Here is a 15911-nt window from a genome sequence, read left to right as displayed (position 1 = left end):
GGATCACTTGGGAGCGACAAAAGGGACACCAGGTACTGAGGTGCTGCATCTGCTGGGCTCCTCTTGACGGGCAGCAATGAACAGTGTTTTGGGCAAACCTTTTATAAAAATCAATAATTATAGGGGGATATTTTGCCTCAGTCACTCTCCTTGGTTCCTGGGCAAGGTTGCAGCCTGCTGTCCAATTTTGTTATTTTGCACATCATACAGTTACCGTCTGTCTCCTTGCTGGGATAAAAGAAAAAAAAAAAACACACTAATGATATGAATATTTGTCTACCCAGAATATGGCTTTGCAAATTACATGTTTTTACAAGTGTTTGAAAACTCAGGCTGGCTGATAGACTTCCAAAGGTTTTTCTAATAGTCAATGGAAATATCTTTTTGGGCCTCTTCTTACAGACAAAACCCTGCAGCTGTCCCGTGAAATCCCTTTCAGATGAGAGCCTTCAACAGAGCACCATGTGCTGGGGAGAGGGTCCCTTGTCCTCCGCCACCAATGGCGATGCGTCCGTCCTCCTGGGAGGGTGGCCATGCAGCGGGGGGGTTCGGCGAGGCTGACAGGCACTGCTGATGGAGCATAGTCTGAGAGGCACGAGTGCGAAGATGAGATAAGGCTGAGCAGGTCTCATGCTCCAGGGCAGGAAATGCACACGGGCAAAGCAAGGAAGGAGGCATTTACCGGAGACTACAGGTGGCACAGCCTAAGGCTCTCTGTCACGAAGCGTGGCTCTGAAATAATAAGGCAAGCTACGGTTGCCTCAATCAGCTATATCTGAGTGAAAGATCCTTCCAGCATTGCCACTTAAGAGCTTGCCTGGAGCTGGATGGTTTTATTGGAGGAACATGCTGCTGCTGTTCGTAGTAATTCCAGTTTGGCAGAAGAAAGACATGAAAAATGTGTGCAAACTCTATATCCAGAGTGAATTCCCCTGCAGCCCTTACAGTTAAGGGATGAGGTGCTACAAGAGTAGAATAGCAAAGATGACCCCTTTTCTCTCTTAACCCATGAGCAAATGTAGCAAAATACTGTATGTAGCCTGCAATAAATGACACTCTCTCAACAAGAGGGGCTTTCCCTATTCTTATATGCTCCTGAGAGGTTTAAAGAGAGCCTGTTACATATTTATCTGCCCACTGGATATAAAACTCCCAGTATTGCCCTGATTTTTTTCAAAACTGCTCCTTTTCTGTCATGTTCCCTCTGCCTATGACAATGCAGTCAATGCTCAGAGCATCCAAGCATCTCTCACTGCTATTGTGTATGTAACTCCCGTGAACATAGCAATGAAATAGCTTGTGGACTTTCTTTAAAGCTAAAATTACATAAGCTGGCTATGTCAGGCACAGCTTAAGCAAAAACACTGGGAAGTACCAATGAAGTTACAACAGTCCACCACCCTGAGGGCAAAGACAACTCTTCCAGTGCCTGCACAGCTGTGGATGACTCCCATGATGTGACGGGATGTGGTGGCCGTGCTCTCGCAGCACCCCCAGCTCACTGCCATAATTATCAGGGAGGACAACCGGCCCCTTTGCTTTTGTGCTGAGGTCTCTGCAGGCCAGCGTGGTTAAAAATAAAAAGGTCACAGGCCTAACTCAGGTGCTCTTATACCACTGCAAGTCTACATGAAGACCACTGCTTCTTTGGCTGTTTGGGTTTCTTTCCTCTGTTTCTCTGTAGGTCAAATCCTTCAAGGCTGTAAATCACCCAGAGCGTCCCAGATTTGCATCACTTCAGCCTCTGGCTCTATAGGCATGTGTTGTCTTTTGGGGAGCTTAAACTCATTGGACCAGAGTCCAATGTGTGTCCCTACAGCCCTTGGCAATAATGTGGGTGTCATTAGAAACATATAATACACTCCTACGAATCTGCCAGTTACAACACAATATAATGAGATGCCAGAGCCACGTCTGGGTGTTCAGAAACAATTTCTAGAATGAGAGATAAATTGCATATGTCTATAATAACAAAAGATCCTCTTTCCCCCCTCACGTTTCCTTTCTGGAATGTTGGACCCCTCTGTAGGGGACATGTGGAAGTAAATCACTTGTTTTTTTCTGAAAATCCAAGAGCATGTCTGCTTTTCCCCATTTCTTCACTTTACTTGTAGTAGGCGGAGCCATCCAATGACTTTAATACAGCTGAAAACAAAAGAGGTGGTGGAGGGGAGATATCAATCAGAAATGACGAGCCCAAGATTATGCCAAGTAAGTGGGTAGTTGTGGTTGGGTTTGGCTGGTAAATAAATCAATCATTGTTTTTTCTTTCCAACAGGAGGACTAGATACTATATAAAAGTTCTCACACACCAGGTTTGCTCACTCCATTTGACTTCTTTCCACTGGTTTGTGCTGTGGGACACGGTAAGATATTTTATGCTACTGATGAAAACTAACTTGGCTGATTAGCCTTGGAATGCTAAACTAGAAAAGGTGGGAGTAAATATGGCTTTTGGATCTCATAGTCCAAAAATTCCTCCTTATTTACAGGCAATTTTTTTTCCTAATGATTCATTCTGTGGGATTACTTAAACAGAAAAGGAGGAGAGCTGGGACATTGAAAACATGATCTTTGGAGCCCCTTTGATTTCTCTGGGCCCAACACCATGTGGTGCCACTGTATACAGGCAACTCGTAAATACTCTTGGAATACAGATCTTAAGAAAAAGGGCAGGAAAAGAGTTTTTGCAGGTACTTAGCAAAGAGTAAGAAATTAAGGAACTGAAATACAAAATGGGAGACTATTCTCATTTTCCAGCCTTTTATCTAAATTGGAAAGGGTTTTCTTTTGACCACCTTTTTTCTTGGAGGAACGCTTTTCTCCTCTGGCATGTTTGGACGTCTCAGCCTGCTGACCTGTAGATCCTTTTTGCTAGTAGAGCTGTCACTTGCCTGTCAGAGGAATATAAATTACGACTGCCAGCAGACAAGGATGTAGGCTGTGGTGGGACTTAAGTGCCAAAGAAGTGCTCAAACTTCACAGCATCCCTGTAGGTTTCAGCCTTGGGTACAGGCACTCATCAAGCCCTTGCAAGTTGTGACCTGGAGCATTCTGCTGAAGCTTTGTGTAGCTGCTTTTCTTTTTTTCTTTTTTTTTTGCATTGCTGATAACTTTTCCACTGGCTGTTCCTCTTTCTTCTAATTTTAAGAAGAAATAAAACAGTCACTGTGCTCTTTTGAAACCGAGATTGAAGAATTTCAAAGTGCAATGGAGTTATTGTTATGCAAATGATGACCCGTGTTCTTTGTTTCTTTTATGACATGCAATATTAATACCTATCCCCTAGCATTACAGTCCTTTCAAAATTCCCAAACCACATTTGGATAAGGGTAATTCTGGTGTACCATGGCCTTGTGTACCTCTTGCAGTGGCAGGCCACTCTAACAACTTGCTGCAAGAAGGAATTATTAAGGAATGATTACGGTTGCACCTGTCCTAGGGAAAAAAGACCAGTTATATATGGATAGAGGAGGTCCTGTAGAAGACCTGACCAAGGGATATGGAATGAGCTGAAAACTTCCCAGGTCCTTCCTGCTAAGCATTTTAATTTATAAATTCCTGAGGTTGACAATACCCTTTTGCGTTAGCTATCAATCAGAGGTGGATGGGAAGGGGGGAGAGGGAACAGAAGACATTTTCATATATCGGCCTGCCTTTGGAAGGGGATGGGGAGGCACAGTAACACAAGCTTTCCTCCCCCTGAGTTTGCTAAAAGGCATGTTTTTTCTTTCTCTTGGAGGACTCCCCAACGCCTGGGACGATGGGTTCCCATCAGCAGAAGGGCGACATCCAAGGGATCTCTGAGCAGTCTGGTGGATGCCATGGCAGCGGTGGTGGAGGAGGTTCATGCCACGGGGGTGGTGGAGGAGGTTCCTGCCACAGTAGTGGTGAAGGAGGATCTATGGGATACCAGACCCAAGGATCATTCTGCCATGGAGGAGGAGGCAGCAGCGGCTGCAGTGGCAGTGGTGGTGCTATTTACCAGACCCACATATCATCGTCCTCCTTTGGAGGAGGAGGAGGCTCAGGCCACCAGAGCCAAGGATCCATCAGTGGTGGCAGCGGAGGTGGAGGAGGAGGTGGTGGGTCAGGCCACCAGGGACAAGGACCCATCTGCATTACTGGAGGAGGAGGAGGTGGTGGTGGTGGAGGCAGTGGTGGTTCAGGCCACCAAAGTCAAGGCCCCATCTGCATTGGAGGTGGTAGCATGGGAGGAGGAGGTGGAGGTGGTTCAGGACACCAAAGCCAAGTTCCCATCTGCATTGGTGGTGGTGGAGGAGGAGGAGGTGGTTCAGGTTACCAGGGCCAAGCGCCCATCTGCATTGGAGGTGGCAGCATAGGAGGAGGAGGGGGAGGAGGTGGTGGTTCAGGTCATCAGAGCCAAGGCCCCATCTGTATTGGTGGAGGAAGTGGTGGTGGTGGTGGTGGTTCAGGTCATCAAAGCCAAGGCCCAATCTGCATTGGTGGTGGCAGCATAGGAGGAGGAGGAGGAGGAGGTGGTTCTGGCCACCAAGGCCAAGGTCCCATCTGCATTGGTGGAGGTGGTGGTGGAGGAGGTGGTGGTTCTGGCCACCAAGGCCAAGGTCCCATTTGCATTGGTGGTGGCAGCATAGGAGGAGGAGGAGGAGGAGGTGGTTCTGGCCACCAAGGCCAAGGTCCCATCTGCATTGGTGGAGGTGGTGGTGGAGGAGGTGGTGGTTCTGGCCACCAAGGCCAAGGTCCCATTTGCATTGGTGGTGGCAGCATAGGAGGAGGAGGAGGAGGAGGAGGAGGAGGTGGTTCTGGCCACCAAGGCCAAGGTCCCATCTGCATTGGTGGAGGTGGTGGTGGAGGAGGTGGTGGTTCTGGCCACCAAGGCCAAGGTCCCATTTGCATTGGTGGTGGCAGCATAGGAGGAGGAGGAGGAGGAGGAGGTGGTTCTGGCCACCAAGGCCAAGGTCCCATCTGCATTGGTGGAGGTGGTGGTGGAGGAGGTGGTGGTTCTGGCCACCAAGGCCAAGGTCCCATTTGCATTGGTGGTGGCAGCATAGGAGGAGGAGGAGGAGGAGGAGGAGGAGGTGGTTCTGGCCACCAAGGCCAAGGTCCCATCTGCATTGGTGGAGGTGGTGGTGGAGGAGGTGGTGGTTCTGGCCACCAAGGCCAAGGTCCCATTTGCATTGGTGGTGGCAGCATAGGAGGAGGAGGAGGAGGAGGAGGAGGTGGTTCTGGCCACCAAGGCCAAGGTCCCATCTGCATTGGTGGAGGTGGTGGTGGAGGAGGTGGTGGTTCTGGCCACCAAGGCCAAGGTCCCATCTGCATTGGTGGAGGTGGTGGTGGAGGAGGTGGTGGTTCCAGCCACCAGAGCCAAGGACCCATCTGCATTGGTGGTGGTAGCATGGGAGGAGGAGGAGGAGGTGGTTCTGGCCACCAGAGCCAAGGACCCATCTGCATTGGAGGTGGCAGCATGGGAGGAGGAGGGGGAGGTGGTTCAGGCCACCAGGGTCAAGGATCCATCTGCATCATTGGGGGAGGTGGCTCAGGCCACCAGAGCCAGGGATCATCCTCTTTTGGTGGAGGTGGTTCATCCAGTTCTGGAGGTATGGCAATTCAACAGCAGACCCAGCCAATCTCCTGGCCACCACAGACTAAACACAAGTAGTGTCTGTAGAAGGGACTCTTGGATCAAGAAAGCCCAAGATACAAACATGCCTCACATTTCTTTCTCTATTAAATTTAAGAATATTTGCATTATTCCTTTCTCCTCTTCCCTGGGATTTTTCTGTTCAGCTCTCCAGTTGACCAGAACCTCTGGTGCTGTGTATCAATAACTTCCAGCCAGGATTGTTTCATATGTCTGTTATCCGCCTCAATTTTCTAGTGCTTGCACAAATCAATAAAACTTGCAGTACTAGAGAGCTTCAGTGTCTGAGTGGTTGGATTTTGCTTTATACCACAACATTTGCATTATTTCCATTATTATGTTTTTATTCTGAGCTGATGCTGCTGTAATAAAGCTCCAGAGCACAAGTGCATTGAAAATCCACCTGTAGAAGAGATGCTGGATTCACTAAATATTCTTAGGTCATCTTTTAATGTCTGTTGCTACTCATGATCCTGACTTTTGCCCATCAGATAAGGGACCACGAAGTTAAACATTGCAGTCTCTCTACCTCATCAAAATGTCATGCAACGCCCAAGGAAGTTTTAAATGCGTTAGGAGAGAAAAGACACAAAAACTCTAGTACAAAGGATTACAAGGTACTATTACAGGTGTGAAGCAGAGGTCCTTGCACGTGCTTGGTGCAGGAGCTCTTGGTGCTCACAGCTGCACCAAGCAGCTGTGGAAGAGGAATGAGGGGTCTCTCCAACCCTTGTTCATGCTCTGAACACCTGAACCTGGTGGAGCCAGTGGCAGGGACAGGACTTCAGAAAGCCCCTTCCAAGGGCTGAGATGCTAAGCCTGGAGTAACTAGAGATCTCCTCATTCCCACAGGAATAAAACACAGCTCCAGGTATGAGTCTTCAGAGGGAGTTTCCCTATGGGAAGTGATCTCTTTGATGTGGTATATTCTGGCAATTAGCAGGGAAAGGAAAATAAACCTTCTCTGCCTGAACTATTCTACATGAGGCAGATGACAGATGCCTGGAAGTGTCCCAGAAGAGACAGGAGTGACCCACACCTACAGCGGGTAAAAGAGCTTCACGTTTACGTGTCCCTCTACCCTCTGTCCTGTTCCTCTTGGGGACCCCAGGGATGGAAGCATTGTCAAGACATGTCCGGACAAACCCCTCCAGCCAGTGCTGCCACTGGAACAGCTAAATTGTCTGGGATTTTATTATGGAAAGTCATAGGGTGCTAAAATACCAGTGACTGGGAACTGCACAAACACTGCCATTACCTGCCTGGTGCTAACAGAAAGCTTGGGGTCCCACTTCAAGGAGGTGGGAGCATTGCTGTTGAACATCCCTGCACCCAGAAATGGCCCAGGACCAAGAAAGCCAGGACCCAAATTTCAGAGGCTCTCAGGGAGCACAGCGCATCCTCAGATCTTGTTGCTTCTTCAGAAACACCAGAGCCATCTCCCAAACTGGGATAAATTCATCCTTTTGGTTAATATCCATCAAGATGCTGATACACAGGGTGGATATTGGATCTGGTACCCTCTACCTGCAGCACTTCAACTGCTTTCTAAAATAGGCATCACCCCACGTCCCAGAGGCAGTGTAAAGCCTGCCTGACCTCTGTACTGTCCGTAGTGGGGCACTCAAACAAAAGCCATGGTCAACTCTTCACCGGTGTAGTGGGAAGTCCAGGCATGTGAGATTCCTCTGCTGCCCCAGCAACGGAAGTCCTACCCAGTGCAGCCCTCTCCATTCCCCTGGGCATCTCCGTAACCTGTAGCACACAATAAACACAAGTCTCCGCAGCCCGTTCTGCTGTCAGTCACCACCCCAGAAGCATCTCCCAGCTCGAGTGGAGGGCGCTAGCTGGAGTCCCACAATTCTACCTTGAAACTCCACTGTGGGAGCTGAGCTCACATGTGATACCTGCAGCCAAACTGCAGGTAGCCTAGGAAATGATGCACTAGAGAGGCATTGATCTGATTCGATGAGTCAGGACAAGTGGGCTGAAGGAGGACAGCTTGTTTAGTAAATAAACCTATCACCATTCCTTTGGATGCCTCACTTCCCACCTGGGAAAACTAGAAACGGTATAAAAGTTGCTGGATCTCACAGTGCTTCATTCGCTCAGCTTTGCTCTGTGGTACACGTCGTCGGAGACGAGAAGGGTAAGTCCATTTCTGCCAAAGGGAGCGATTCTTCTCTTTCGCACTTGCAAAACACAAATGCTTTGGTACAGTATGTCTGATGGGTGGTGGGTTGAAGGGCAGGAAGGTTAATTTGATGAATTTAAATCGGCTGTGGATGTCAGCAGGAGCAGGATCATCCCATGCTACTGTAAGTCATGTGTTCATCAGTATAGAGATGGAGATGGAACAGCTATGGGATAAAAGACTTTGAATGATGGGTTGATTAACTTCATCAATCTGGTAATATCCTGTTAGCAAAAGGCTCCATGGGTAGCTGGGATCTATGGAGCACAAAGTGCTTAGAAGAAAGGAAGATCATTGGTTCTGGAGAGAGCCTGCCAGTGTCATTGGGCTGTACACTGGTCCTTCTGGCTGGGAAAATTCTTGTGATAACAATGGCTGCTCCTGAGTAAAAAGCATACTATTTCCTGTAGGTACATTACTCAAAGATGTGCTCCAGACAGACCTCCGGAGGCTGCCATGAATCATCCTCCCAGTCCAGCGGATGCCACAGCGGGGGCTCCTGCTGCCACGGGGGCAGCTCCTCCAGCTACCAGGCACAGGGCTCCTCCTGCTGTGGCGGCTCAGGCTCGGGCAGCTACGGCGGGGGCAGTGGGGGCTCTGGCAAGATCATTGTCAGCTCTGGCGGTGGAGGAGGTGGATCCTGCTGCAGTGGGAGTGGGGGATCCTCTGGATGCTGCAGTGGAGGATCCAGTGGTGGCATGGGAGGAGGATGGAGTGGTGGGTCTTCAGGATCAAAGAGCATCATTGGAGGTGGAGGTAGTGGAGGGTCATCTGGATGCTGCAGTGGGGGATCCAGTGGTGGGTCTTCAGGAGGCAAGATCATCATTGTAGGTGGAGGTGGTGGGGGATCCTCTGGATGCTGCAGTGGGGGATCCAGTGGTGGCATGGGAGGAGGATGGAGTGGTGGGTCTTCAGGATCAAAGAGCATCATTGGAGGTGGAGGTAGTGGGGGATCCTCTGGATGCTGCAGTGGGGGATCCAGTGGTGGCATGGGAGGAGGATGGAGTGGTGGGTCTTCAGGATCAAAGAGCATCATTGGAGGAGGAGGTAGTGGAGGGTCATCCAGATGCTGCAGTGGAGGATCCAGTGGTGGGTCTTCAGGAGGCAAGATCATCATTGGAGGTGGAGGTAGTGGAGGGTCATCCGGATGCTGCAGTGGGGGATCCAGTGGTGGCATGGGAGGAGGATGGAGTGGTGGGTCTTCAGGATCAAAGAGCATCATTGGAGGTGGAGGTAGTGGGGGATCCTCTGGATGCTTCAGTGGGGGATCCAGTGGTGGCATGGGAGGAGGATGGAGTGGTGGGTCTTCAGGAGGCAAGATCATCATTGTAGGTGGAGGTGGTGGGGGATCCTCTGGATGCTGCAGTGGGGGATCCAGTGGTGGCATGGGAGGAGGATGGAGTGGTGGGTCTTCAGGATCAAAGAGCATCATTGGAGGTGGAGGTAGTGGAGGGTCATCCGGATGCTGCAGTGGGGGATCCAGTGGTGGCATGGGAGGAGGATGGAGTGGTGGGTCTTCAGGATCAAAGAGCATCATTGGAGGAGGAGGTAGTGGGGGATCCTCTGGATGCTGCAGTGGAGGATCCAGTGGTGGCATGGGAGGAGGATGGAGTGGTGGGTCTTCAGGATCAAAGAGCATCATTGGAGGTGGAGGTAGTGGAGGGTCATCCGGATGCTGCAGTGGGGGATCCAGTGGTGGGTCTTCAGGATCAAAGAGCATCATTGGAGGAGGAGGTAGTGGGGGATCCTCTGGATGCTGCAGTGGAGGATCCAGTGGTGGCATGGGAGGAGGATGGAGTGGTGGGTCTTCAGGATCAAAGAGCATCATTGGAGGTGGAGGTAGTGGGGGATCCTCTGGATGCTGCAGTGGAGGATCCAGTGGTGGGTCTTCAGGAGGCAAGATCATCATAGTAGGTGGAGGTAGTGGGGGATCCTCCGGCTGCTGCAGTGGGGGATCCAGTGGTGGCATGGGAGGAGGATGGAGTGGTGGGTCTTCAGGATCAAAGAGCATCATTGGAGGTGGAGGTAGTGGGGGATCCTCTGGATGCTGCAGTGGGGGATCCAGTGGTGGCAGTGGTGGTTCCTCGGGCCACACAATCATCATCAGCTCCGGAGGGGGCAGTGGAGGGTCCTGCCAGTCCACGCAGCAGAAATGCCCTATTGTCATCCCCAACATCGAGTCCCATCAGACCAAGCAGGCCTGCCACTGGCCCCCCAGCCACCAGAAATAGCTGACACTGGTAGCCCCGGTTCTCATCAAGAACAGCCCTGCCTGTCTTCTACATTAGCCTGTTTCGTCCCAGCATGTGTTCTTCCCTTGTCTTCCCTTGATGCTGTATCCCTGTGCTCTGAACTCCCAAATGGCTCTTCTCACCCATCAATGTGACGGGAAATAAAGACTACTGCGTACAGAAAGAACTGGTCTTGCAAGGTTGCTTTTATCCTTTGTCCGTTCCCTGTTTACTTTCAAAAAGCGAATAATGCATCAAATCCATTCAGCTGCAAAATGTTCTTCAGTCTGCAGTGCTGGAGCAGATGGTTATTAACATATCTTGCTTGAGAGAAACCTTGTTTCTTAAGCAGATGATCATTGTCCCTCTTGCAAATAATGTCCACCGAGGCTGCAACTTTAACCTGGGAAATATCTCCACCTCGGTTTCCCCTTCCCAGAGAAGGAAGCAGACCACAAGCTCTGGGTTTCACTGCAGGGATTTCCAGTGCAGACAGCAGCATCCTTTGGAAATGCAGTTGGGTTTTTATGTGCTCCATTTCTCTAGTTTTATCACAAGAAAGCCATTAATTATAGTAGGAAATATTCAGTAGCATTTGTGCTGAAGTCAGCAGCAAGTCCTCTTTGGGACAGGTGTGATTACGGTCTTGCATTCAGTAAATTTTAAGCTAAGAGGGATTTTTGTCCACCTCGCACACACAACTGGTAGGCAGGAAACAAAATTAGGAATAAAAGGGATCATCAGCCATGCAAACACTTGAGGGATCATGACTGACCAGCTTCTGCCTTTTTCAGAAAAATTGAAGAGTTCTTACACCACCAGTATCTTCATCATGTCCCATGCTATCAGCGTTAGCATTGCTGTGCATGAAGGAAGCTGCTGGGAAAAAGTGTTGTAGGATCTAGCGAAGGTTTTTCTCTCTCTCATAACAATGCACACCAAGGCATCATCCACTGGGGTGTTTGCAGTGATAATCCTGAAAGATACTGTGACCTGCCAGCCCATCCTGAGGGTGACAGGACTGCAGGGCAGAAAAGGGCCCAGACAGAACATCAGAAAACAGGCAGTGTAGCCCAAAGTTGGGGCAGCCTCCACCATGAAGCCCTTTGCATCCACCTTTGCCTTTACCCAACATAGGTATTAAAGTTGCTCTTCAACCTTGAGGCATGGGGGAGTGTGGCAATGCAGACCCCTCCAGAAGCTGTGGTTCCAGCCATGCTCTTCTTCCACGCGTGGCAAGTACCACACCTGTGCGTGTGCTATAGGTTCAGCATTTCCAGTCCCTGCAGGGTCCAGCCTTGGGGTCTCTGCACACCAGCACTTACAGGAGCACCCCTCACCACCCCTGCCAAAAGCCTCCACAGCCCTTCTTCACACCCTGGGTCCTGAGGAGATACAAATTCTAGGTGCCCCTTTGTGCAAGTCCCTACAGGTTAAATGCATGGAAGGGATCAAGGTGTTGCACAGGTGAGAGCCAGAATCACAGTGAGACCTTAGATTTCCCTTTGGTGATGAGAGTGGAACTTAGGCCACTGGAGGGAGTCCAAAGCAAAATGAAGGAAGCCCCCTTCCCCCACGTTCCTGGTGCTGATGGTCCTGTCCCCATACTAACGGAGTTGCATGCATGCTCAAAACTATGTTCATCGTGACAGGGCTGGGCAGCCTCCTGCTGCTGTCATGCATCCTCTCAGCTAAAACCCCCCAATTATGCTTTCCTCTACTCAGTCTCCCACGAGGGTGGAAGCTGTTGTCAGCCTCCAAGCATGCATGATGCAGTGACAGGACGAAGCTGCTGCAAAACACAGCAGCCAGCGCTGCAATAACTGTGGTGACAAACACCACAGAAAAAAAATTCTCCAGCAAGCAAAATACCCAGATGCCTCCCCAGCCTCAAGTATGGGTGGACTGGCCAGTGAAGCAGGACCCTCAGAAAATGGGTCCTGCTGAGGCAGAGGAAATGTTTAATGTCCCAGAGTTCAAGGGTAGGGTCTTGATGGCCTTCAAATGCACCTTTGCAAACAGAAACATTTCAAGACTTTACCCACACCAACCTGGTGATAGGGACCCCTGGGAAGCTGGAGCTGAGCACAGACCTCTCTGCTCAATCCAACAGCAGCGTCCACCTTGAGCTTCCAAAAAGGTGAGGGAAAATGGCCTCCACGTCTCTGCCATCTTCACGGGGCCTTCTGAAATGAATCTGGGCTGAGGCACTCCAAAGCGGTGCACTGCCCCATCAGAGGTGGTACCTCCGGCCTGCTGAGCACACGGCTGCCTCTCCCAGCAGGCCGGACGTACTCCTGCTCCCCATCCAGCTCCCCATCTCACGAGTCCTTGAGGAAACCCTCTTTCCCCCAAAAAACCTGAGAATCCACTCCAGCACATCCTTTACCGTTGTCCTTCCATCATGCTCTAACACTACCTTGCTCCAGCCTCCATCTGCTGTGTCTCCACTCTCTGCTGAGCACCCAAAAAGCTGCAGCCTAGCAGAAATGCATTGGGGAGCTCCCAGGATAGACCCCCAGAAGATGTTTGCCCCCAACACTTCAGAACAAGACTGCCGGAAATGAATCATTAAGTAGAATTAGCAACTGCAATGCAGAACATAATAATTGATACATCTCCTCCTTATCATCTACCTGCTGTAAGTGAGTCAAAGAAGGAGGTAGCTAGAGCCAGGCTCAGTAAATAAATCTATCAGCATTCCTTAGGGTGTCTCACTTCCCCTAAGAGCACAATGCATACAATATAAAAGCTCACCTATCCCAAGGCTCCTCATTCACCTGCCACCGAGCCTTGAACACATTTCCAGTTGCACTGAAGGTAAGCCCATTGATACGGAAACTTTTTGAACCCCTATGCTGAGAGGTCGCTCCACCAGTTGGTCTTTGAGCATGCTTTGAACGAGAGAAACATGCCGGCTCAACATCAGATGGGGTTCTCTGAAAACCAATTTGGTGTGCTTTCCTTACAGAATGGAGTTGTAGCTGATATTCTAAGGCCACACAAATACAGCTGAGTTTTCAGCTGCTGTGAGTTTCAGAGATCTATAGATCCATAAGGACCTACAGTGGGACTGAAGTTCAACAGCAGGTCCAAGGGGCTCCTTTCTGATGACACTGTTTCTTGTAGGTTTCTTGTAGGTTGACTGCTCAAAGATGTGCTCCAGACAGACCTCCGGAGGCTGCCATGAATCATCCTCCCAGTCCAGCGGATGCCACAGCGGGGGCTCCTGCTGCCACGGGGGCAGCTCCTCCAGCTACCAGGCACAGGGCTCCTCCTGCTGTGGCGGCTCAGGCTCGGGCAGCTACGGCGGGGGCAGTGGGGGCTCTGGCAAGATCATTGTCAGCTCTGGCGGTGGAGGAGGTGGATCCTGCTGCAGTGGGAGTGGGGGATCCTCTGGATGCTGCAGTGGAGGATCCAGTGGTGGCATGGGAGGAGGATGGAGTGGTGGGTCTTCAGGATCAAAGAGCATCATTGGAGGTGGAGGTAGTGGAGGGTCATCTGGATGCTGCAGTGGGGGATCCAGTGGTGGGTCTTCAGGAGGCAAGATCATCATTGTAGGTGGAGGTGGTGGGGGATCCTCTGGATGCTGCAGTGGGGGATCCAGTGGTGGCATGGGAGGAGGATGGAGTGGTGGGTCTTCAGGATCAAAGAGCATCATTGGAGGAGGAGGTAGTGGGGGATCCTCTGGATGCTGCAGTGGAGGATCCAGTGGTGGGTCTTCAGGAGGCAAGATCATCATTGTAGGTGGAGGTAGTGGGGGATCCTCTGGATGCTGCAGTGGGGGATCCAGTGGTGGCATGGGAGGAGGATGGAGTGGTGGGTCTTCAGGATCAAAGAGCATCATTGTAGGTGGAGGTAGTGGGGGATCCTCTGGATGCTGCAGTGGAGGATCCAGTGGTGGCATGGGAGGAGGATGGAGTGGTGGGTCTTCAGGATCAAAGAGCATCATTGGAGGAGGAGGTAGTGGAGGGTCATCCAGATGCTGCAGTGGAGGATCCAGTGGTGGGTCTTCAGGAGGCAAGATCATCATTGGAGGTGGAGGTAGTGGAGGGTCATCCGGATGCTGCAGTGGGGGATCCAGTGGTGGCATGGGAGGAGGATGGAGTGGTGGGTCTTCAGGATCAAAGAGCATCATTGGAGGAGGAGGTAGTGGGGGATCCTCTGGATGCTGCAGTGGAGGATCCAGTGGTGGCATGGGAGGAGGATGGAGTGGTGGGTCTTCAGGATCAAAGAGCATCATTGGAGGTGGAGGTAGTGGAGGATCATCAGGATGCTGCAGTGGAGGATCCAGTGGTGGGTCTTCAGGAGGCAAGATCATCATTGTAGGTGGAGGTGGTGGGGGATCCTCTGGATGCTGCAGTGGGGGATCCAGTGGTGGCATGGGAGGAGGATGGAGTGGTGGGTCTTCAGGATCAAAGAGCATCATTGGAGGAGGAGGTAGTGGGGGATCCTCTGGATGCTGCAGTGGGGGATCCAGTGGTGGCATGGGAGGAGGATGGAGTGGTGGGTCTTCAGGATCAAAGAGCATCATTGGAGGAGGAGGTAGTGGAGGGTCATCCGGATGCTGCAGTGGAGGATCCAGTGGTGGGTCTTCAGGAGGCAAGATCATCATTGGAGGTGGAGGTAGTGGAGGGTCATCCGGATGCTGCAGTGGGGGATCCAGTGGTGGCATGGGAGGAGGATGGAGTGGTGGGTCTTCCGGATCAAAGAGCATCATTGGAGGAGGAGGTAGTGGGGGATCCTCTGGATGCTGCACTGGGGGATCCAGTGGTGGCATGGGAGGAGGATGGAGTGGTGGGTCTTCAGGAGGCAAGATCATCATTGGAGGAGGAGGTAGTGGGGGATCCTCTGGATGCTGCAGTGGGGGATCCAGTGGTGGCAGTGGCGGTTCCTCAGGCCACACAATCATCATCAGCTCCGGAGGGGGCAGTGGAGGGTCCTGCCAGTCCACGCAGCAGAAATGCCCTATTGTCATCCCCAACATCGAGTCCCATCAGACCAAGCAGGCCTGCTACTGGCCCCCCAGCCACCAGAAGTAACAGCCACAGGAGGCCATGGCACTCAGCGAGAACAGTGCTGCCTCTGCCACGTCATCTTTCTCTCTCCAGACGCAGCTCTGTTTCACTGTTTCTTCCTAGTATGTCCTCTTCTCTTCCCTTGATGCTGCATCCCTCTGCAGAGAACTCCAGGAGTATCAGCCTTGTGCCCTGCTGCTGGTGTTGAGATACCTTTGATAAGGCTCTGCTTCTTTTCCAAAGAGGATTCTAATAAATGTAATAATATCTCAAAGCTGCCTTTTGGGGGAGTTTGTTTTTTCTTGTATTCTCAACCAGCATCTTATGGACTTGGAAGTTAGTAGTCTATCTAATGAGACATTTCATAGAATCATAGAATCGTTTAGGTTGGAAAGGACCTTTAAGATCATCGAGTCCAAGTGTTAACCTAGCGCTGCCAAGTCAATCTCACTCCTCTCTGTAAAGAAGACGATGGGTTCAGTAGTGCATTGCTGTAGATGCAGCTCTAAAGCCACCCAGTTCATAGCCCCAGAGTTTACACCTTCATTTTCCCCCTAGGCTCCATGATAGAGTAACAGCACAGCCTAAAACATCAAGCACCCATAGCACCCTGCTTCCTTAGGTGCCGGTGCATGGTGCAGCCATCCCAGCTCATGGCTCTAAGTCCTCTGAGGCACCAGCACCCAATGACCGTGTCTGTCGAGCAATGAAGTGCTGCTGGGAGGCATGACCAAACCCATGAGGCTCAGTCCTGAAGATCAGGGATTGGGGCTGACCCTCAATAGCAGCTGTTGCTGCCCCGGGTGGCTGATAACACCATGCCAATGTCCACGTCCCTGCCATCC

At 51.1% G+C, this 15911-nt stretch overlaps 3 protein-coding genes across 5 annotated transcripts; all 3 read left to right on the top strand.

The window, feature by feature from the left end:
• The first annotated feature begins 3763 nt into the window (after nucleotides 1–3763).
• On the top strand, nucleotides 3764–5641 carry LOC104018269 (uncharacterized). 2 transcript variants are annotated; one of them, XM_087772310.1, is made up of 3 exons: nucleotides 3764–4274; nucleotides 4344–5327; nucleotides 5454–5641. In XM_087772310.1, the coding sequence occupies exons 1-3, from the start codon at nucleotides 3764–3766 to the stop codon at nucleotides 5639–5641; spliced, it is 1683 nt and encodes a 560-aa protein (XP_087628436.1). The 2 variants fall into 2 exon arrangements, with proteins under 2 accessions (XP_087628436.1, XP_087628435.1); XM_087772309.1 differs by having other exon boundaries at nucleotides 3764–4565; nucleotides 4617–5641.
• A 2601-nt stretch (nucleotides 5642–8242) lies between these two features.
• LOC148053841 (uncharacterized) lies at nucleotides 8243–10048 on the top strand. Its single transcript, XM_087772311.1, has one exon. The coding sequence runs from the start codon at nucleotides 8243–8245 to the stop codon at nucleotides 10046–10048; it is 1806 nt and encodes a 601-aa protein (XP_087628437.1).
• A 3152-nt stretch (nucleotides 10049–13200) lies between these two features.
• Nucleotides 13201–15090, top strand: LOC148053840 (uncharacterized). 2 transcript variants are annotated; one of them, XM_087772313.1, is made up of 3 exons: nucleotides 13201–14011; nucleotides 14102–14593; nucleotides 14675–15090. In XM_087772313.1, exons 1-3 carry the CDS (start codon nucleotides 13204–13206, stop codon nucleotides 15088–15090), a joined length of 1716 nt encoding a protein of 571 aa, XP_087628439.1. In that variant the 5' UTR covers nucleotides 13201–13203. The 2 variants fall into 2 exon arrangements, with proteins under 2 accessions (XP_087628439.1, XP_087628438.1); XM_087772312.1 differs by having other exon boundaries at nucleotides 13204–13720; nucleotides 13802–15090.
• The last annotated feature ends 821 nt before the right edge of the window (nucleotides 15091–15911 follow it).

Source organism: Nipponia nippon, unplaced genomic scaffold (genome assembly GCF_047370975.1).
Source record: "Nipponia nippon isolate SJK-2023a ecotype South Korea unplaced genomic scaffold, ASM4737097v1 scaffold_36, whole genome shotgun sequence".
In the NCBI taxonomy this organism is placed as follows: Eukaryota; Metazoa; Chordata; class Aves; order Pelecaniformes; family Threskiornithidae; genus Nipponia; species Nipponia nippon.
The sequence above is the reverse complement of the archived record's forward strand: the minus strand, read 5'-3'. Positions and strand labels throughout refer to the sequence as shown.

Coding starts and splice junctions, on each gene's coding strand:
- LOC104018269 (XM_087772309.1), top strand. CDS start 3,764: ATGGGTTCCCATCAGCAGAAGGGCGACATCCAAGGGATCTCTGAGCAG. Junction 4,566..4,616: donor TGGTGGTGGAGGAGGTGGTG/GTTCTGGCCACC, acceptor GTGGCAGCATAG/GAGGAGGAGGAGGAGGAGGT.
- LOC148053841 (XM_087772311.1), top strand. CDS start 8,243: ATGTGCTCCAGACAGACCTCCGGAGGCTGCCATGAATCATCCTCCCAG.
- LOC148053840 (XM_087772312.1), top strand. CDS start 13,204: ATGTGCTCCAGACAGACCTCCGGAGGCTGCCATGAATCATCCTCCCAG. Junction 13,721..13,801: donor GAGCATCATTGGAGGAGGAG/GTAGTGGGGGAT, acceptor TTGTAGGTGGAG/GTAGTGGGGGATCCTCTGGA.